Below are 17,829 nucleotides of genomic sequence, written 5' to 3' on the forward strand. Positions count from 1 at the left end.
GTATAACGGAGGACAAGTCCAGAGAGAAAGATCTAGGGTTTAGTTAATATGGCATAGGTATTACATTACACCGCAGTAGCAGCTCTAGCAGGCAGTCATGTCTAGAAGGGATGCATATTTTATATTAGAGAACAGTAACCTAATTATGCTAACCTGTTACGTTAATTCTCCTAGTCTGCTACGAAAATACAATTTTAGCATAAACTGTATCCCATCTAGACAAAACCCCATCAGGGAGAGGAAAAGGGGGGAGCCAGCTCAGCATGTGATACCTCCCAACCACTCGATCTGCCTGTATCGCGTCGAGGCCATTCCTCTGCTTCGGAGCCTTTTATGAAGAGGCGGCACCGAGGTAGTTATATAAATCCTCTATTACTGAGATGGTGAATTAATGTTGATCCTTAATAGGATTGGTTAATTATCAAAAAAAATAATTATGAATACTGTTTTTCAAAATACTGTCCTTTCCAAGACACTGGGGTACTGCTGTGGGTCAATAATGGTTGAATTGAACAGTTTGAAATGGCGGATGATATCGTACCTTTAAAACGTCAACAGTGACAAATTGTGAGATACAAGTTTGACCTACTGTTTTTATTTACCTAGCTCACATACTAGCCTTATTATTTTACTCTCTCCACAGTGTCATCCCTTTGGCCCCTTTTGTCCGGCCAGATGGGGCCTCTCTCTTTCTCTGCAAACAGCTGCTTTCTGCATGTGTTCACCTCACAATGGATAAAATGACAACATGCCTCATTCACCCTGCCGCAACCCTTGTGCTGTTGTGTCTTCCTAGCCTGGAGAATGACGTCACAAACCTTTCTCTCTTGGTCTAAAAATCCTCCCATCCTCCACTCCATCCATTTATCTAAGCAGTCTGGTGTCTAGTGTGCCATGGTTGACAAATCCCTGGCCACACACAAAGGTCCCTTTCTAGGACTCTCAGACTTTACAAAGGCAGTTAGGTATTTACACAAAACCAGAAAACACACTGGGGGATATATTGCCAGTGTGCTATTGAGAGATACAGCATCTTAGATCACTTCACTTTTGCTACATATCCTACCAGCTTTGGAAGTGACCATGCAGGATTGGCAATGCACTATGACTACACTGACAGATCAATGCAAACACCCCAACAATGTTGTTAGTGGGAGGTTTAATCTAATACAGATGTCAACTTTTACTTGAAATAGTCCCATTTCCATGCTGTGTGTGTGTGTGTGTGGGGGGGGGGGGTGGATACCTTCTGTTGCATTGCACTTTGCTCCTAAACCTATTGTGTAGTTCTCACATTCCTTCGCAGTTGTCCCACTAACCCTTGACACTCCCATTGTCCTACAAGTATATAATGAGGCATATGAGTCTCATACAGAAGACTTACTGCTAGGCCAGATTCTTCTTTGCTTTGGCCAGTTTTATGTAGAGTTGATGAGGTGTAGATAATTAAACGATTTTCCACGACAGCCATTTGAAGCCATTTTAATATTTACAGATATAAATCCTGGAAGATTTTTTTTTCAAAACACCACCACAAGCACCTACAACTACCCACCAACATCATTTACCAGGAACTGCTTTTTCTAGATTACAGCAATACCTTTTTAGACCATTTCCACAAATGTGTCCCTTTGTCTAGAGCAATCGGAGTCTGATATCTTTGAAAGAAAGTCTTTCCTTATTTATCCCCAATCCTGCCGATGTCTCCAGTTTCCAAATGCTTACAATACTAAGGTTGTGTGGTAGTCAACAGGTAAATGTGTAAAGACAAGCAAATGGAAAGCAAAAAAAATGCTTCTTTTTTTTTCTTCTTCAACAGCCATCATCATCATCCAGGCATAAGGCATAAGAAGTCAGTGTGTTCTTCAAATTACAGACTGGGACAGTGGTGCTGACAAGTCATTTGAATTTATTCTGACATGCTAAAAGGGAATAAATTACACTTTTATAGAACGTCCAGCTGTAAAATAGCTAATGCTGGGTCAGGGGGAATAATGATGGGGGGGGGGGGGAATGGGGCAAACTGCCCCTGGTGTACATCTGTTGTGACTACAGGCTGACTGAAATCCAAATGGTACTTGCCTTACAAGACTCAAAGTATATAAAAAAAAATAAACCCTCCAACACTTTCTTCGCAATAAAAAAAAAAAAGGAAAATTAGGAAACGGTTGCTACTCTATGCAGCAGCAATATGTAGTTGCAGAGAGAAAGTCCCAGAGTATTTTACAACAGGATCTGCTTCCCCTTAGAAAGTAACAAAAACACCCTTTCCCCAAAATGATCAATTCAATACAGGGAAAGACGACTATAAAACAGAAAGAAAAAAAAGTTCTGATTTAAAAAAAAGTGTGTGTATGTATATATATATATATATATATATATATATATATATATATATATATATATATATAATAACAGGAAGGGCGGGTGGAGTGAGCAAGTTTGTCTGTCTCAAAAACGGAACATTGAGGCCATCCATCATAGCAATTACATAAAACGAAAACATTTTCAAAATAAATTCATTGATGCATCATTTTTTCTAAGCAATTTACAAACAGGTTTAGTCAAGTGGTGCCTAATTTATAATGAATATGCTTTTGTGGAGTTCATATTTTTTATTCGTTGTTTGAGACTTCAGAAGTACAATATTAATGCAGCATTCTAAAGAGAAACCTAGTGTTTTCATCTTCACATTAGAAGCTCTTCTAGCACATATCTGCAGGCAGAATCTTAATTACCTTTTCATAAAGGAAACAGTTTCAGATTACATCTTTCATTTTGCTTGAGGATGAGGGAAAAAAGTTGAATAAGGAAGAGAAAATGGTTGTTTCAAATGTTCAATCTGACTGACGTGTGTCTGGGTCATCATGCCACACTCGGTGACAGAGGGAATGGGGGCAAAGCTGCTCTGACAGGCAGCCATGAGGTGAGGGAGGCACCCAAACAGCAGCTCTCAGAGGGAGAAAGTATCAAGGGGAAAGTATTGGCAGGTGCAAACATCCGCAGTGAGCCAACCATTTCTTAGTTTTCCGTTTTGAAGAAACAAAAAATCTTCAGGGACAGGACAATAGAGAAGGCTACAGCTTCGGAAAATTCCATACCAAGCCTGCTTTCTGTGTGGATATAGTATATACATACCAATATATAGATATATGCAGAGCATGTTATCTATATAGAGCGATTACATATATAGTATATGGAAGGAAAGTTCTTTAACAGGAAAAAAGGGTTGCCCACAATGCCTGGCAGGTTCTGGTGAATTTGATCCTAGATGCCGGGGTGTGATTGGAAGGCAAATCCTGCTACGGCCACTCTGCTCTGCTTCCTTTCATTGTCTTACTGCTCAGAAACCTGCAAGACAAACGAAGAGACAGAGAGGGGCCATTGGTTAGACATCAAGTAGAACAGGTTATCAAACAGGGTTGAGCGACTGCTATAAACGAGGCCAACTAAGTCACTGCAATTTTCCATCCCTGTAACATAAAAGTGCCCAGTCACCAGTCCCGCTCTGCAGCAAAGCTGGGACCTGCTGCTGCAAAGTGCCTGAGATGGGGGAATCAAACATTTATGCAGCCTTTACTCTGAGCCTCCTGTAATGAAAACATTAACCACCGCTTCAGCTTAAGAGGTTCACAACTAGCACAGGAGACAACAGCAGCTGTGTAGTGTGCCGGGGAGTGGGTATAGATGTTCACAACTAGCACAGGTGACAGCAGCAGCTGTGTAGTGTACCAGGGAGTGAGTACAGACAGACACTAGTGGAACGGTCATGAAGGAAACAATGCGGCTTATCAATAAACCTATTTGAAAGGGCAACGTTACACAGATCAAACAAAAACAGTTAAAAGACAAATAGGGATGTGGCCTGCTTATGTGAGCCACACTTCCTTCATACTTGTCTGCAGTGGAAGGTAACCTTTAAAGACAGCCATTAACCAATTACATGCAGCACACCCATGCAGCAGTTGGCCTTTAGAGAGGCGCCAATCCACAGGACAGAAACATGGGCACAACAATCCTAAAATATGTGAGGATTCCTTCATCTTTCTTATGGGCTCCTACAATCTTGTCTTCCTCAAGCAAGCCTTCGCCCATTGATGATGCATGCCGAGCCTCATCCAGTGGGTTTAACTTCTTGGTGACTGACGGGGGCAGTATTGAGTAGCTTGGATGAATAAGGTGCCCAGAGTAAACTGCCTGCTACTCTGACCCAGATGCTAATATATGCATATTATTAGTCGTATTGGATAGAAAACACTCTGAAGTTTCTAAAACTGTTTGAATGATGTCTGAGTATAACAGAACTCATATGGCAGGCAAAAACCTGAGAAAAATCCAACCAGGAAGTGAGAAATCTGAGGTTTGTAATTTTTCAACTCTTTGCCATTCCAATAAACAGTGTAAATGGGGTCATATTGCACTTCCTAAGGCTTCCACTAGATGTCAGTCTTTAGAACTTTGTTTGAGGCGTCTACTGCGAAGTGGGGGGGGGGGGGGGGGCAAATGAGAGGGGATTTGAGCCAGGTGTCTGGCAGAGTGCCACATGCTCGTGAGGCACGGTCACGGGAGAGTTAGCTCTCGTTCCATTGCTTTTCTACAGACGATGGAATTCTCCGGTTGGAACATTATTGAAGATTTATGATAAACACATCCTAAAGATTGATTCTATACTTAGTTTGACAAGTTTCTACGACCTGTAATATAACTTTTGGAACTTTTCGTCCGACGTTCAGCTGGACCTGAACACGCGTTTGGATTTGTTTACCAAACATGAGTTATTTGGACATAAATTATGAACTTTATCTAACAAATCAACCATTTATTGTGGAACTGGGATTCTTGAGAGTGCATTCTGATGAAGATCATCAAAGGTAAGTGAATATTTATAATGCTATTATTCCTATTCATGAAAATCACAAGTTAAATATATTGAGACACAGCTTAGCCTTTTGTTAATCACCCTGTCATCTCAGATTTTCAAAATATGCTTTACAGCCAAAGCTAGACAAGCATTTGTGTAAGTTTATCGATAGCCTAACATAGCATTTTGTCCAGCTAGCAGCAGGTAACTTGGTCACGGAAATCAGAAAAGCAATCAAATTAAAATTTCACTCACGAGACTCCCAGTTAGATAGCCAATGGCTCCTTTTTTCCAAAAATATTATTTTTGTAGGCGAAATAGCTCCGTTTGGCTGAGAAATCGCCCGGAAATTGCAGTCACGAAAACGCCAAAAAATATTCAAAATTAGCTCCATAATATCGACAGAAACATGGCAAACGTTGTTTATAATCAATCCTCAAGGTGTTTTTCAAATATCTATTCGATAATATATCCACTGGGACAATTGGTTTTTCAGTAGGACCGATTGTAATAATGGCTACCCCTGTATTTTACGCAAGAATCACTCAAGAGCCATCAGGTGACCACTTGCGCAATGTAGCCGCTTACGGGTATTCTTCAACATAAATGCGTAAAACTACGTCACAATGCTGTAGACACCTTGGGGAATACAGAGAAAAAGTAATCTGGTTGATAGCCCATTCACTGCTCAATAGGGACGCATTGGAACGCAGAGCTTTCAAAAGATGAGTCACTTCCGGATTGGATTTTTCTCAGGCTTTCGCCTGCAATATCAGTTCTGTTATACACAGACAATATTTTTACAGTTTTGGAAACGTTAGTATTTTCTATCCTAAGCTGTCAATTATATGCATATTCTAGCATCTTGTCCTGACAAAATATCCTGTTTACTACGGGAACGTTATTTTTCCAAAAATGAAAATACTGCCCCCTAATCACAAAAGGTTAAGGAGAAGTATATCTAATTCCATGTATAACACTTTCATTTTCATCAACATTTATGAGTATTTCTGTAAATTGATGTGGCTCTCTGCACAATCACCGGATGCTTTTGGAACTACTGACCGTAACGCGCCAATGTAAAATTAGATTTTTTTGATATAAATATGCACTTTAGCAAACAAAACATACATGTATTGTGTTACATTAAGTCCTATGAGTGTCATTGATGAAGATCATCAAAGGTTAGTGATTAATTGTATCTCTTCTTCTGCTTTTTGTGACTCCTCTCTTTGGCTGGAAAAATGGCTGTGGTTTTCTGTGACTTGACAATAGTTTGTGGTGCTTTCGCTGTAAAGCCTTTTTGAAAACAGACACTGTGGCTAGATGAATGAGAATTTTATCTTTAAAATGGTGTAAAATACTTGTATGCTTGAGAAATTTTAATTATGAGATTGTCGTTTTGAATTTGGCGCCCTGCACTTTCACTGGCTGTTGGCGAGGTGGGACACTACCGTCCCATATATCCCAGAGAGGTTAAATGAGTGCAGCGCAAGTCGGGACATGATCTCATCAGATCTGAGTGATTTGAGAAGCATTTTTGACACAAGCTCTCACGAATCACGTTCCTCTACAGCTGTACCCTCCAATGTGGTTTGACTCAAAGGAAAGGTAGTTTTGCTGCAGGGATGACATGGGAGGGTGTCTACAGAGTCAGAGGATTAATCCACCATGCAAATAAGCAAAAGTAATGGGTCTTAATTACACATGAAATGGTCTGCAGCTTTCGCTCAATGTGAATTGTTGGTTCAATTCAAAACCTAACACGGATCTGACGGATGTTCCTGGCGTTTTAAGTGTCTGTAGGGGCCAGCTGATGCAACAGACAAGTCTCACTCACAGGGGTGAAAGGGCAGCTCAATTCTCCATATGCAAACCCTTAACAGATCAAGCCTCTTCTAATATAGAAAATAGCCTTAAGGAGACTTCACAGCAGCATGGTGATGATATTTAGGCCTTACAGACACTAAAGACCAAGCGATCATCAAAATGTTTTGAGTATGGCTGGGTTAATGGAGTTTGCTTTGAGCTTTGGCTACTTGTGTTTGCCTGATTGTCAACGTGGCTTGCTCTAAACAAATATCATATAATACAAGGCCATTGGGCAAAACAGGAGGGCTGAAATGCAAATTCACATTAACAACGTTTCCATTATTACAAGGCTAAGTGTGGCCAAGTCAAACTGGTATCCAAGAAACCAGCAAGTTCTTTCAAGCTTCAATAAGCCAGAGCTCGGCTATTTAAATTTCTGGCTGTGGGTACTCAGCACCTTCACTGGCAGTGTTATCTTAAATGGACAGCTTGCAGGAGAGAACACTAACCACCAGACCAGGAAATAACATGTCCTTTCTATACATCTTCATAACAAAAACATGAGATAAAAAGGCTGGGGGCCCATTTACAAAGGTATTTTTTTTATCAGTTCCAGAGGAAAAACTTTGATTTCTCCACCCCTGCATGAAAGGCACATAAGCAGAGCTCAACTGTGCTGCAGGCTACTGTGTGCATGGAGTCCACATACTAAAACAGACACCATGTACACAATGGATTAGACCAATACCACGTCATCAGCAAAATCATATTTATAACTAGCCCCTCACAGCACTTGTTCAGTGCCATCACGTGGGATGTTCCTTGAAAGAGGGAGGGGGGGGGGGGCATAGAGAGTCCTTGTGCTTTGATTTCCTATTCATATTTAATGGATTTCAAAGCTCTTCTCGGCAGTGAAGACACAGCACTGGTATAAGTCGGGCCAAAAATGATTTGCCTGACGTCATCGAGAGAACATCTAATACAAAAAAAACTGTAACCCACAGTAAATATAAGCCACAGGAAGCCCTGTTCGAAACACGGTTTAACCAACAATACGTCACACAAACAAAATGGTAGAGGAGCAGAAAATGTAATGTGCTAAGTCAGAGGGGCTGGAGTGCTGGGGAAGAGCAGGACCGATACACTGAGCCCTCTCAGGGGTGCCATCCAGGTCACGTCACCCATTTTACCACCCATTTACATGGGCATTCTTTCTCCCCAATCAACCTGCATTCAAACCCAAAACATTTGTCTAATAAATACTTAATCCGATTGTGTATTGAGAATTTAATTCAGCCCTGCCTAAAATGTTGGAACCAGGCACTTATGGACTAATACACGTGGGAGGGCTTCATTTGAGTCCTCCATGCGCCGTGCGCACAAACACATGGTGTGTGTGGAGCAGTGAGTTCTGGGCCAATGTGACAGCTATGGTTTAAAGGGCAACTACACTTCCTGATTTGGCCTCATTTTAGATTTGGTTCATTAAGAAATGCTAGCGGCCATAACTGAATTCAAACGTGAGTTAGTTTCATGTGGGTGTTCACAGGTGGGAAGAGTTAGCCAATTTATTTAGACAATTCGATTCAGCCTGTTGTTGTGTGACCATGGCAAATTTGGTTAAACTTTGGATAGCCCATCTCTGGGGATAGTTAGGGACCGTCAATAGATTACACAATGCAAAATGGGACAATATTTATGTTGCACATCTTTTCTCATTAAATGCTTTCAATAATTGTATATGAATTTCTGCAATTTAGTTGAAGGTTTTTAAGTCATTGAAATTTGGAGTTCAACTTTTTAAAATATTGTCCCATTAACATTGTGTAATTTACTGATGGTCCTTAATTAACTAACCCCATTGGGATATCGAATGTCATTAAATTAACCATGTGCATTATGATCAGGTAGTGTGCCGCTGCGCTCTGAATTGATGATTACTTGGGTGCTGGCAGCTGTGGGTAGGATTAAAATAAACCCAACCCACGGAAAATGTTACGGTACCCTTCATTATTTATCATAATTCTTTCCTATCATCTCTCAAATCTCAATATTGGACAAGACTAAGACCAAAATGATCCTATTTACACTTTGTAGTGAATTTTGACACTATAATCAATGTTTGACTCAAATCGATGCCACATACGCCATTTTGAAAATGATAAATTGCATCTTAGGCGAAGTCGCTGTTTAATTTGGGGTAGGGACAAATAAAACACCACCACTATGGTGGTTTTAAGTAAAGGGGGGTGAGGCATTGACTTGGTATACGCGTTCCTTTTACTACCAATACAGGTCAAGTGGAAGGCTGCTCTGCAATTTCATGCCAGAGATTACACACTTAAATGGGCTATTGCCTAATCCCTGTGGAAATCCTAGTCATCACCTGATGAAAACGGCTTCAGGTTTTTTGAAAAATTGGGTTGACTCCTCTGCCATCAACCCTGGGCACCCGGGATACCCTCTACGAGAGGGAGGGGAGAGACTGGAATTAAAAGAGGTTATTCAAGAGTCACATCACATGAGCACTAAAATCCACATCAAAACAGGTGGCCATTTATTACCATGAACAATGGTATCATACATGTGTGTGCAGTGTGTGGCTAGAATCTCACTCCCACTGTATCTGAGAGCATTACAATAACGATTAACAAGTGTTCGATCCAGGAACAATGATTGCGAGAAATCAAGAGTCAATCGTACATAATTTAGAGAAGGGGTTAATTCAAGAGGGAAATCAATTTTAACATCCACAGAAGATAATAAAGCCACAACCCTTTGTCCCAGAGAAGAATAAAAGACATTGGGGTACAAAGTTAGTAGTCAAATTTCCCAAGGACGTCTTTGCATCTGCAAGACAGACCAATTGAATTTCTCTTTATCTTTCAGGGGCCTCCTCGAACTAACACTGTTGTGTTGTTTGTGGTCTCATTAATCCGCTGGGAGTTAATAATGTTCCAAATCCACTTTTTTTTTCCTTTTTTCTCCCAAGCACTTTGAAGGGGGAACGAAAATGAAAGCAATTGGCGTCTCCATTTTTGCACTTGAAACGTCGCTTGGCTTTTTGCTACTAACCTTTCATGTTACTCTTGGGTTTGTCAGTTTGCTTGCCTGAGGGAGTTTGTGCCGGTTGCCCCTGTCCCCCTGAGGACGCAGCCTGCTGGGCTGCTTTCTGCTTCAGCATCGTCCAGTCAAACGTGTAGTCGTACTGGTGGTTCAAAGTCCTGGACAAACAGACACTTTCAGACATGCAGTCACACTGAGCTCACCTATATTCATCAACTCTTTACTGCTGCCAAAGGACAACTTGTTTTCAGCCTAAACATACATAAAAGCAGAAAGAGACTAAATGAAAAACACAGGTCTATAGAAGTTGCTCCTTTCACTGTTGTTTCATAAAGAACACTTCATTATTAACGTCTAGTACACCTTAAGGACTCCATATGCTTTACATGCAATGCAACCAATTCATTTTTCCTGCCTCGTGGGTCTTGACAGTGAGAGAAACATGTGATTTGGTGCACGCGCGTTTCAGCTCCCTTGGGGACAGAGAGGTTCATGTTAGAGGTTGAGAAATTACAAGCACCTGAAGAGAATGCGGAACAGCTGACGCAGGTACATGTAGTCAGGCGCCTCCTCGAACCGCAGCCCACGGCAGTAGTTCAGGTACATGGCGAACTCTGCTGGGAAACCCTGGAAACAACCGCAGGAAAGTAGGAAGGTTATCTATCGATCCATGCCCAACTGTCTGGCTTACGGTCATGTATACATTATTTACCATGACAGTCGGTGCCTAAAAATACTCTTGAGATGCGTTCTGGTAAGGCAAGTTAACGAAAGAAAAGAGCGAGCGTGTTTCACAAGTTAGTCCACAGCCTAATGCAAGGCATCAGGTTTAGCAGCACACTCTCTCAGCCAGCTACTTAAGTATTTTAATGAGCAATGGCCATCATGCTTTCAGGTCCAAGGTGATGGATGCATAACAGCCACTATTTAAAGACTGGATTAGATTAGTGACACCAGCCAACATCTCTACTCGCGTACGCTACAAGACAGCCTTTAGAACTCCTTCAAACAGGCTCGTACTTCACTGGCAGATGTGGCTACTCAAGGACTTCCATAGTAAGCATCTACCTTTCTGACCCGGAGGCACCAAATATAAATAGGACTAACTCAGTCCGCTGGTGGGCGTGCCAGGTTGATTCTTCTATGTTCACTCACCTTACACAAAACCTCGACTGGAGTGGACATCTTCTTCTCGCTAATCTTCTCGTACTTCTGTTTCTTTGTGGCAGCCTGTGGAACATGTGGGCGAGAAATGAAAATGTTGTGCACCACAGTTTAACACTACCCTTTGCAATTTCTCAACACACACAAGCTTGTCACTGCCGGTGAGGTCAGTGGTCCATACAGAATGTAATGTATTAGTTTGGCCTGATGTGACTTACAGCACCGTGAAAGAGCCACCTAAGGGAAATATTCAGGAAAATATTGGGGCATTTGAGGAAGTTTCGTATTTTTCTCAGTAATACAAATATGTGTACATAGTGTTTTGTGACATAGGCTATCTTGATAGGCCGGGCAACTGGGGCTGTATGTATATGAAGAATGGCTTGGTTCTGTAGGTATGTACCTAACACCTTGCTGAGGACTTGAGTTTCTATCACTGTAGGCTGCTGTTCCATGCAATTACATTAACACACAGCACAGATCTCTCGTGTTCCCTATTTAACCCTTGTAGCGTCAGAAAAGGGGAAGGCGCATTATGCTGCAAATGCAAGTCTTGGTGACTTTACAAAAGCATATAACTGAGTACACTCAAGGCACCCCATATCTCTGGAGTATTTATTAAAAAGGTATCTAGCTAAACCTTTGGGAAGTAGCTGACCTCAACACTACAACTTGAATGGAACATTAGGGGTTATCTACAAAACTAGCTAACATTCTGCATTGTACAAGGCATATTATGTCATGCTAAACGATTTAATTCCTGAAGTTGTCAGAGAATCCAACTATAAAATAAAACATGCAAATAAGTCATAAAAATGGTAAATAATCTGAAATCAAGTTATGGAGACAGCTGACAATCAGTTTATTTTATTAAGGGGGGGGGGGGAATCTAGTAGCAGAATCATGGAGGAAAAGCTGTGGCGAGCGAACAAGTTGGTTTCAATGTGAGTTGGTGAAATATGAACCACTTATATAGTGGACTGGGAGCCCTAGAGTACCTGCCTGGCCTACCTTTAGACCCTGCCAGGGCAGGCTGGTTCTGTTGAAGTACATCAGGACGTAGCCTAGCGACTCCATGTCATCTCGGCGACTGGAAACAAACAAGCAGAGACATTTGGCATTCAGCACGTAAAAAGGTAACATCCCGGTTGGTTCAAGAGCAACACATTTGACATTAATCTCAAGGCCCTTGGTAATTGTAATGGCTAAGCTGTACACTAACTTTCAGACCAGTGACATAGCATTTAACTGGTAAAGTGCAAGCAGGGACTGTCATTGAATAATTCACTTGAATTAGAGGGTGGGATGTCTATCCTGTTACGGTGTTTCAACAGAAGGCAATCCTTCTCCACTACTTCACATATTTTGTTTTTGGAGCACGGCTCAGTAGAGAAGCCACATAACGTTTTTTATATCCCAACTGAATGCTTCAAAAGACATAAACCAGCATTCATAAAAAGCCTGTTTAGACAGGAACAAAAGGATTTCTAGCAATGTTGAATTCTATCTTATTACGAAAGTCAATGCTCACAACGTATCAAAGGTTTAAAGAATATTACTGCACGCTTACGTTGCTGTAATATGCAATACAAGTAAAATAAAAACATCTAGTCTTGGACTTCCATGCCTACTGTACAGCTCAATGCAGAGTTTGTATATAATGGAAGCATGACTGGCTAAATCACACAGCCCTGTTTGTCAAAATTAGGATTCTGGGTCAGCCAAGCTGTTGGTGGAGGCTAGATTCTAACACGACCAATGAGTGCAGCTTGGTCATCATGAGGGCAAGTCCTTAGAGAGCCAGCTTGCAGCCACAGCTGGAACACACAGTCTGAACATCAAAAGCTCCTTCATGCCACTCAAAAATGTGGCATGAAGTGCAGAAAAGACATTAACCTCTATATTAAGCCCTAGGAATCCTATCACTCCGGCTGAAAGCGTGCAAACGATAAGGAGTGAGAAGAGAATATCCAGCGAAGGCTGAACTAGATTCCAGATGACTATAGTTACTGGGTGGTGATCTCTTACCTCTGCTCAATGCCCAGGTGCGCGTTGATGCTGGCATAGCGTGCTGTGCCGGTGAGATTCTTGTCTTCTCGGTAAGGTATGTGCTGTCGTGTCCTGTTATCCCGGTATTTTTTGGCCAGACCAAAGTCGATGAGGAACAACTGAAAGGATGGGGGAAAGAAAAACATTGACATTTTAGAAATATCCTGATTCACAGGGAACGATTGACAAAATGGAGGCTGCCACTGTGCGAGATCATGGGTCTACTCTTCAAATATCCTGCTCAGCTCCGTGGTACCATTTTACTAGCGAGGCAGCCATCCTCAAGGCCCCCGCTTATTATCTATGAAAACTGTGCTGGCAGGATCAGGGAACACCCAGGGGTCAGAGTCAGATGGAATCTCTGCAGCAAACTCACGAAGGTTTTCATTCACTAATAGCTCCCTGCCTGCTAACAGCTCTTTATGGTTGTTGAAAGCCCCGGCCATCACAGTCTTGTCTCAGATCGGAATGATCTCATTTGTTGACTGCCTGCCATACTTCTCCACTCTACTGCCCACACACAACTGCAGATTGCAGTCCCTGAGTGCCTCACCCAACAGACGTTTTTCACTGAGGCAGCAGTGACCGGACTGGCGGATCCACTCAGCCGTGCCTATGCCTGCTTGGCTCAGCTGGGGATTCAGACCTTATTTCCTCCCGTCTATGCCTATCGGAACGTTATATTGTGACGCTTCGATCTGAAAAGTCAGGCCGGGAAGAAAGGCAGTTTCACACGCAACCGTCCACTTGCTGTAATCTAAGTAACACTCCCTTTTCCGCAGTATTCATTAACTTGCAGCTTTGTCCTCTACCTTGATATACCTTCAGCTGGTGTTCAATAGCAACATTGCAGGCAGAATGAAACATTTCAGAGTCTATAAATACACAACGTAGCGAGGACAATGGCCACTCTAAATAGCATTTTCCAGTGTTCACAGAACAAAAGCAGGGGCTGGAGGAGCTTCCATTAAACCTGTAGAGCTGAAATAAAAAATCAAGGAAGTGTTAAGTTGAAGTAAGCTGCTATCTGGTAAGACATTTGAACATTCACTGACTTCCCCTAGGTCTAGGTCCTTAAGAACTACATAAATGGTAAGTGAGTTTTTTTAAATGTGAAAATAAGCCAACCATTACACTACAGCACTTGCATGAGCAATGCGTACAGTCGAAGGATTGATGAAACTTAGTTTCATCATTTGAACCATCAGTAGAAATGAGAATGTGGTCCAAATACACAATCTATCCAATGTGTGGAGGACAATTTCACCAAAAAAAATACTTGTTCTGATGAAAAGCATCCCATTTTCTTCTCCATCTGCTAATATTCAAGGTCACTGGAAATGGGTGGTCAGTTACCTTGCAAATGATACTTCAACATCAGAACTGTATCTGACAAGCCAATGACTTTCAAAATAGGCTACATGTTGGTTTCAACTCTAACATGCTGAGTCACTCCATTTCTTTGAATTTTGGTTCTTAGTTGGTTCTTAGTTCAATCTTCAACAACATTTACCTGAACATTCACAACCGTTTCAAAAGCAACCAAAGACTTCACAGGCCCACTCTAACCAAGCAAACTGTGAAACAAAGCAGCACAAACCTAGATACTTTTAAAAGTCAAAGTATGTTTCATCAGAAGAGTTTCAGACTGAGGATTCTGGTTGCAAAGCCATACTACTAATTAACCTTCAAGGAGTCAAGTTCTCTTCCCCTTTGAAAAACAGGAACTGAACATTTTTTAATTCTAGGTCTGCTAATCTGCGAGCAAGCATAAGCTAACCACACCCGTCTGCCTGGCTGGTCCCCGATCTGGCCTTTCAGGTCCTACATTTTCCAAACATTATTTTTTTCCCGTCTCATCATGTGTCAGCAGGTAGCCTAGTGGTTAGAGCGTTGGGCCAGTAACCGAAAGATTGCTGGATCAAATCCCCAAGCTGACAAGGTAAAAATCTGTCTTTCTACCCCTGAACAAGGCAGTTAACCCACTATAATGCTACACGCAGGTCAAGTAAACCAAGTAGCTACAGTACTGCTGAGCCTACAAAAATTCTATAGGAATTTAAGAAAATTGCCCTCAACTCAATGTCGGCTCATTTTGGCCAACACACAGTTTCCTGTGATGACATATCCTGAAACCCCAAGAGATAATAATTTGTGAAACCAAGAGAAATATAATCCTCTGTTTAACTGGCAAGTAAATCTCAAGAAACAGCACCAAGGAAATGGAAAAGAAACCAAAAGATAAAATTAGCCTAGTGGGCGCCGTGACGACTTCAAACAAGGAGCACGTCCTCCTCACAAAATCTGACAGCATCTTCCACTACTAGTCACCATATGTCCTTCATCCACCTAAACACAGATCCCTGCAATCTGGAGTAGGTGTTCATCTCTAGATTTGTTTAGCATGTGTGTCTGGTTTAATGCCAATATGGTGTTCACCAAATTAATGAAATAAAAAAGTAGTACTCCTAAATGGGTAAAATAAATCCCAAAAGCAAACAGAATTTGGGGGAATATTAAGAGGCGGTTGTAGTTTCAGACCTGGTTTAATCCTGAGAAAGATGGGTCCTGAGAAGAACTAACAGCCAAGCTTCTTTTCCTCTTCCCCACTGGAGATTCCAAACACTGAACAAATAGAGGGTGCAGTGCATCAAACAGGATTGCTGACAATCCCACAAGGCCAGCGCAGACAGGCAACACCAAGGCTCAGAAAAAGAACGGGAGGAGAGGGAGGAGAAGGGGAAGAGAAAGCCAAAGGCCATCCTTCATCCACCAGCAAAGCATGAGCTAAAATCAGAGAGGAGTCTGTGGTAGGACTTCCTAGGAGTTAGCCTGGGCTTAGATGCAAGCCAGTATTTAGGCTTGGCAGATGGTGGCGGGAGGGAGATGTCCTGCAGGATATGCAGTCCACACTGCAATACCAATTTCAGAGGCAGAATTGAAGACAATATAACGGCCCAATCCCGATGTTATTCTTTCATGTAAAAAAACGCCCAGTATTTCCAAGCCTGTTTTGCGTTTTTTGACTTTGCATTGGCTTTTTGATATTGCAGCATTTAATGCTAGCATTGGCCACAGTATAATTGCTTTGTACCATAATCATCCTAAAAATTTGGACCAACAGTCTGCCTGAGTGCAGAACACAATACACAGTTGACTGACTGGCACAACTAGGGTTAAAAGAGAACTCAAATAATGAAGGCCATTCCCTAACATGGGTACTCATTTAGCAATAAGGCGTGAAAAGGCTTTGAAAAATGCAGCCACCCAACCCACCACCTCCTTGAGATCTCACAGGAAGCAATGTGTCCCCCAATTTTTGAAAATATATATTTTTGTATTATCTTGAAACGGCTTTGAAACAGTAGACACCTTCAGTAAGGAAGAGGGTAGAATACTTTTGGCAGACTTTGGAAAAGCCCAATCTGGCAATTAGCAGCTCTACAGCGCCAAATAGAGGAAAAGTGTGCAGTACAAGAAAGAAGCATGAACTAATCTGCATGTAGCCGTCAATACATAGGGTAGATTTAGTACAGCTGCGAGAAACGCGTGACAGGACAGCCTTTGTGATAGTGGCTCTTGATTAGAGGATTTCTATAGAGCAGCCCGGGACAAAGCAACAAAACAAGCGGAGTATCACTCTCCAAACCATAGAGAGGAAGCTAGTGTTGGTGCAGTGTTCACATGCAATCTATTAAGAGGGGGGATTAAGGTTAAGGTTTAACAATTGCTCTTTGGCAGAGATTTATTTTCACCAATGGAGCCATGTCCAAATGAAGACTATTTCAGAAACACACTTCCTAAATGAAAGGCGACCACCCTATTGGGCACAAGCTAAGGGGCATATAAGCACCATTGTAAAACAGCAGATAGGAAGCAGAATGCAAAGTGAGTTCAGGTGAAGAGAAAGGCAGTTGATTTACACATGAGGATAGAGTGGGGATCGCAGAAGCTACTGCTATGCCAGTCTTCCCATCCATTGAGTTCAGTGTCAGAACTTGCAATCCAAAAGGATTGTATGCGCACCCTTGATAATGTTGTTCAATTTCAGTAAATAAACAAAGTGAAAAATTTCATGTGTATGAAAAAAATAAAATACGCTTTAGGCTGGCATTCACACAGACACACAATGGTAAACACTTATTCCAGACAGCACTGCCAAAAATGGTAATACAGGCTTCAATGCTTGAATACCCAAAAGGTACCGTTTCATTTTGATTAGACTAGTCTGATGAGTTTATATCAAGTAACACTAACGACAGCCACAGCTGGTGTGGATAGGTCCATGTTAAAACACACATCATGCTTTAACTTTGCCAAATGTTGCCTGTCTGCAAGGGCTCAAAATAGTGAGTTATTTAAAAACAAAATACAAATCAGGCAACTTGAGATACAGTTTGTATATGAAAAAAGAATCACAAAAACGCCTTAACATTATTTTCTGCAAAGGGGAAAGAATTAATGGGATTACACATCATGCAGAAACCTTTTTGTTGTCCTGTCTAAGAACTCAAACAGATCCACATCTATGGTGCTGTCTAAGAGGGCCTGTATTACCTGATTGTAAAAGTACTTAAATGTGACTAACAAAACAATTCCATCCACATAACAAGTGGACTAAACCAACCACAAACAATTAGCCTTGAAAATGTCCATTACCAGGACATGAAGCCTATTCAAATATATATATATATTAATCACATTGACCTCACTGAGGATTAGATAGTCAATATTTCCACAAGAAAATACATGAAACCACCAAAAGAAGAGAGTTCTATTAACAATATGGGCTACTTGTATCACTTCACACAATGGTGTATAAAATAAAACTGAAACTAGGTCAGAGATTCACTCCACTTACTGCATCTCAGGAGGGG

The 17,829-nt window shown here is 41.5% G+C and overlaps 1 protein-coding gene and 1 long non-coding RNA gene across 12 annotated transcripts in view; one reads left to right on the top strand and one right to left on the bottom strand.

The window, feature by feature from the left end:
- LOC118946060 lies at positions 1-2,112 on the top strand. Its single transcript, XR_005041225.1, has 2 exons — positions 1-352; positions 644-2,112. It is a non-coding gene; the product is annotated as an uncharacterized LOC118946060 (long non-coding RNA).
- The window catches only part of LOC110504775 (casein kinase I), a 26,047-nt gene continuing 9,684 nt past the window's right edge, over positions 1,467-17,829 (bottom strand). The window contains exons 5-12 of one of the 11 annotated variants that reach the window (XR_005041219.1): positions 15,494-15,577; positions 12,932-13,071; positions 11,915-11,993; positions 10,895-10,978; positions 10,260-10,366; positions 9,749-9,897; positions 9,060-9,158; positions 1,467-3,351 (exon numbers count right to left, since the gene is read on the bottom strand). Coding sequence is in view for 5 of the 11 variants with exons in the window: in XM_036970314.1 (XP_036826209.1) it covers positions 3,344-3,351; positions 9,749-9,897; positions 10,260-10,366; positions 10,895-10,969; positions 11,906-11,993; positions 12,932-13,071; positions 15,494-15,577 (651 nt within the window). In the remaining 6 variants the exon portion in view is untranslated. Of the gene's footprint in view, positions 3,352-9,059; positions 9,159-9,743; positions 9,898-10,259; positions 10,367-10,894; positions 10,979-11,905; positions 11,994-12,931; positions 13,072-15,493; positions 15,578-17,829 lie in introns of those variants that run through there. The other 10 variants (XR_005041218.1, XR_005041220.1, XR_005041222.1 and 7 more) reach the window with 10 other exon arrangements.

Source organism: Oncorhynchus mykiss, chromosome 31 (genome assembly GCF_013265735.2).
Source record: "Oncorhynchus mykiss isolate Arlee chromosome 31, USDA_OmykA_1.1, whole genome shotgun sequence".
Taxonomy (NCBI): Eukaryota; Metazoa; Chordata; class Actinopteri; order Salmoniformes; family Salmonidae; genus Oncorhynchus; species Oncorhynchus mykiss.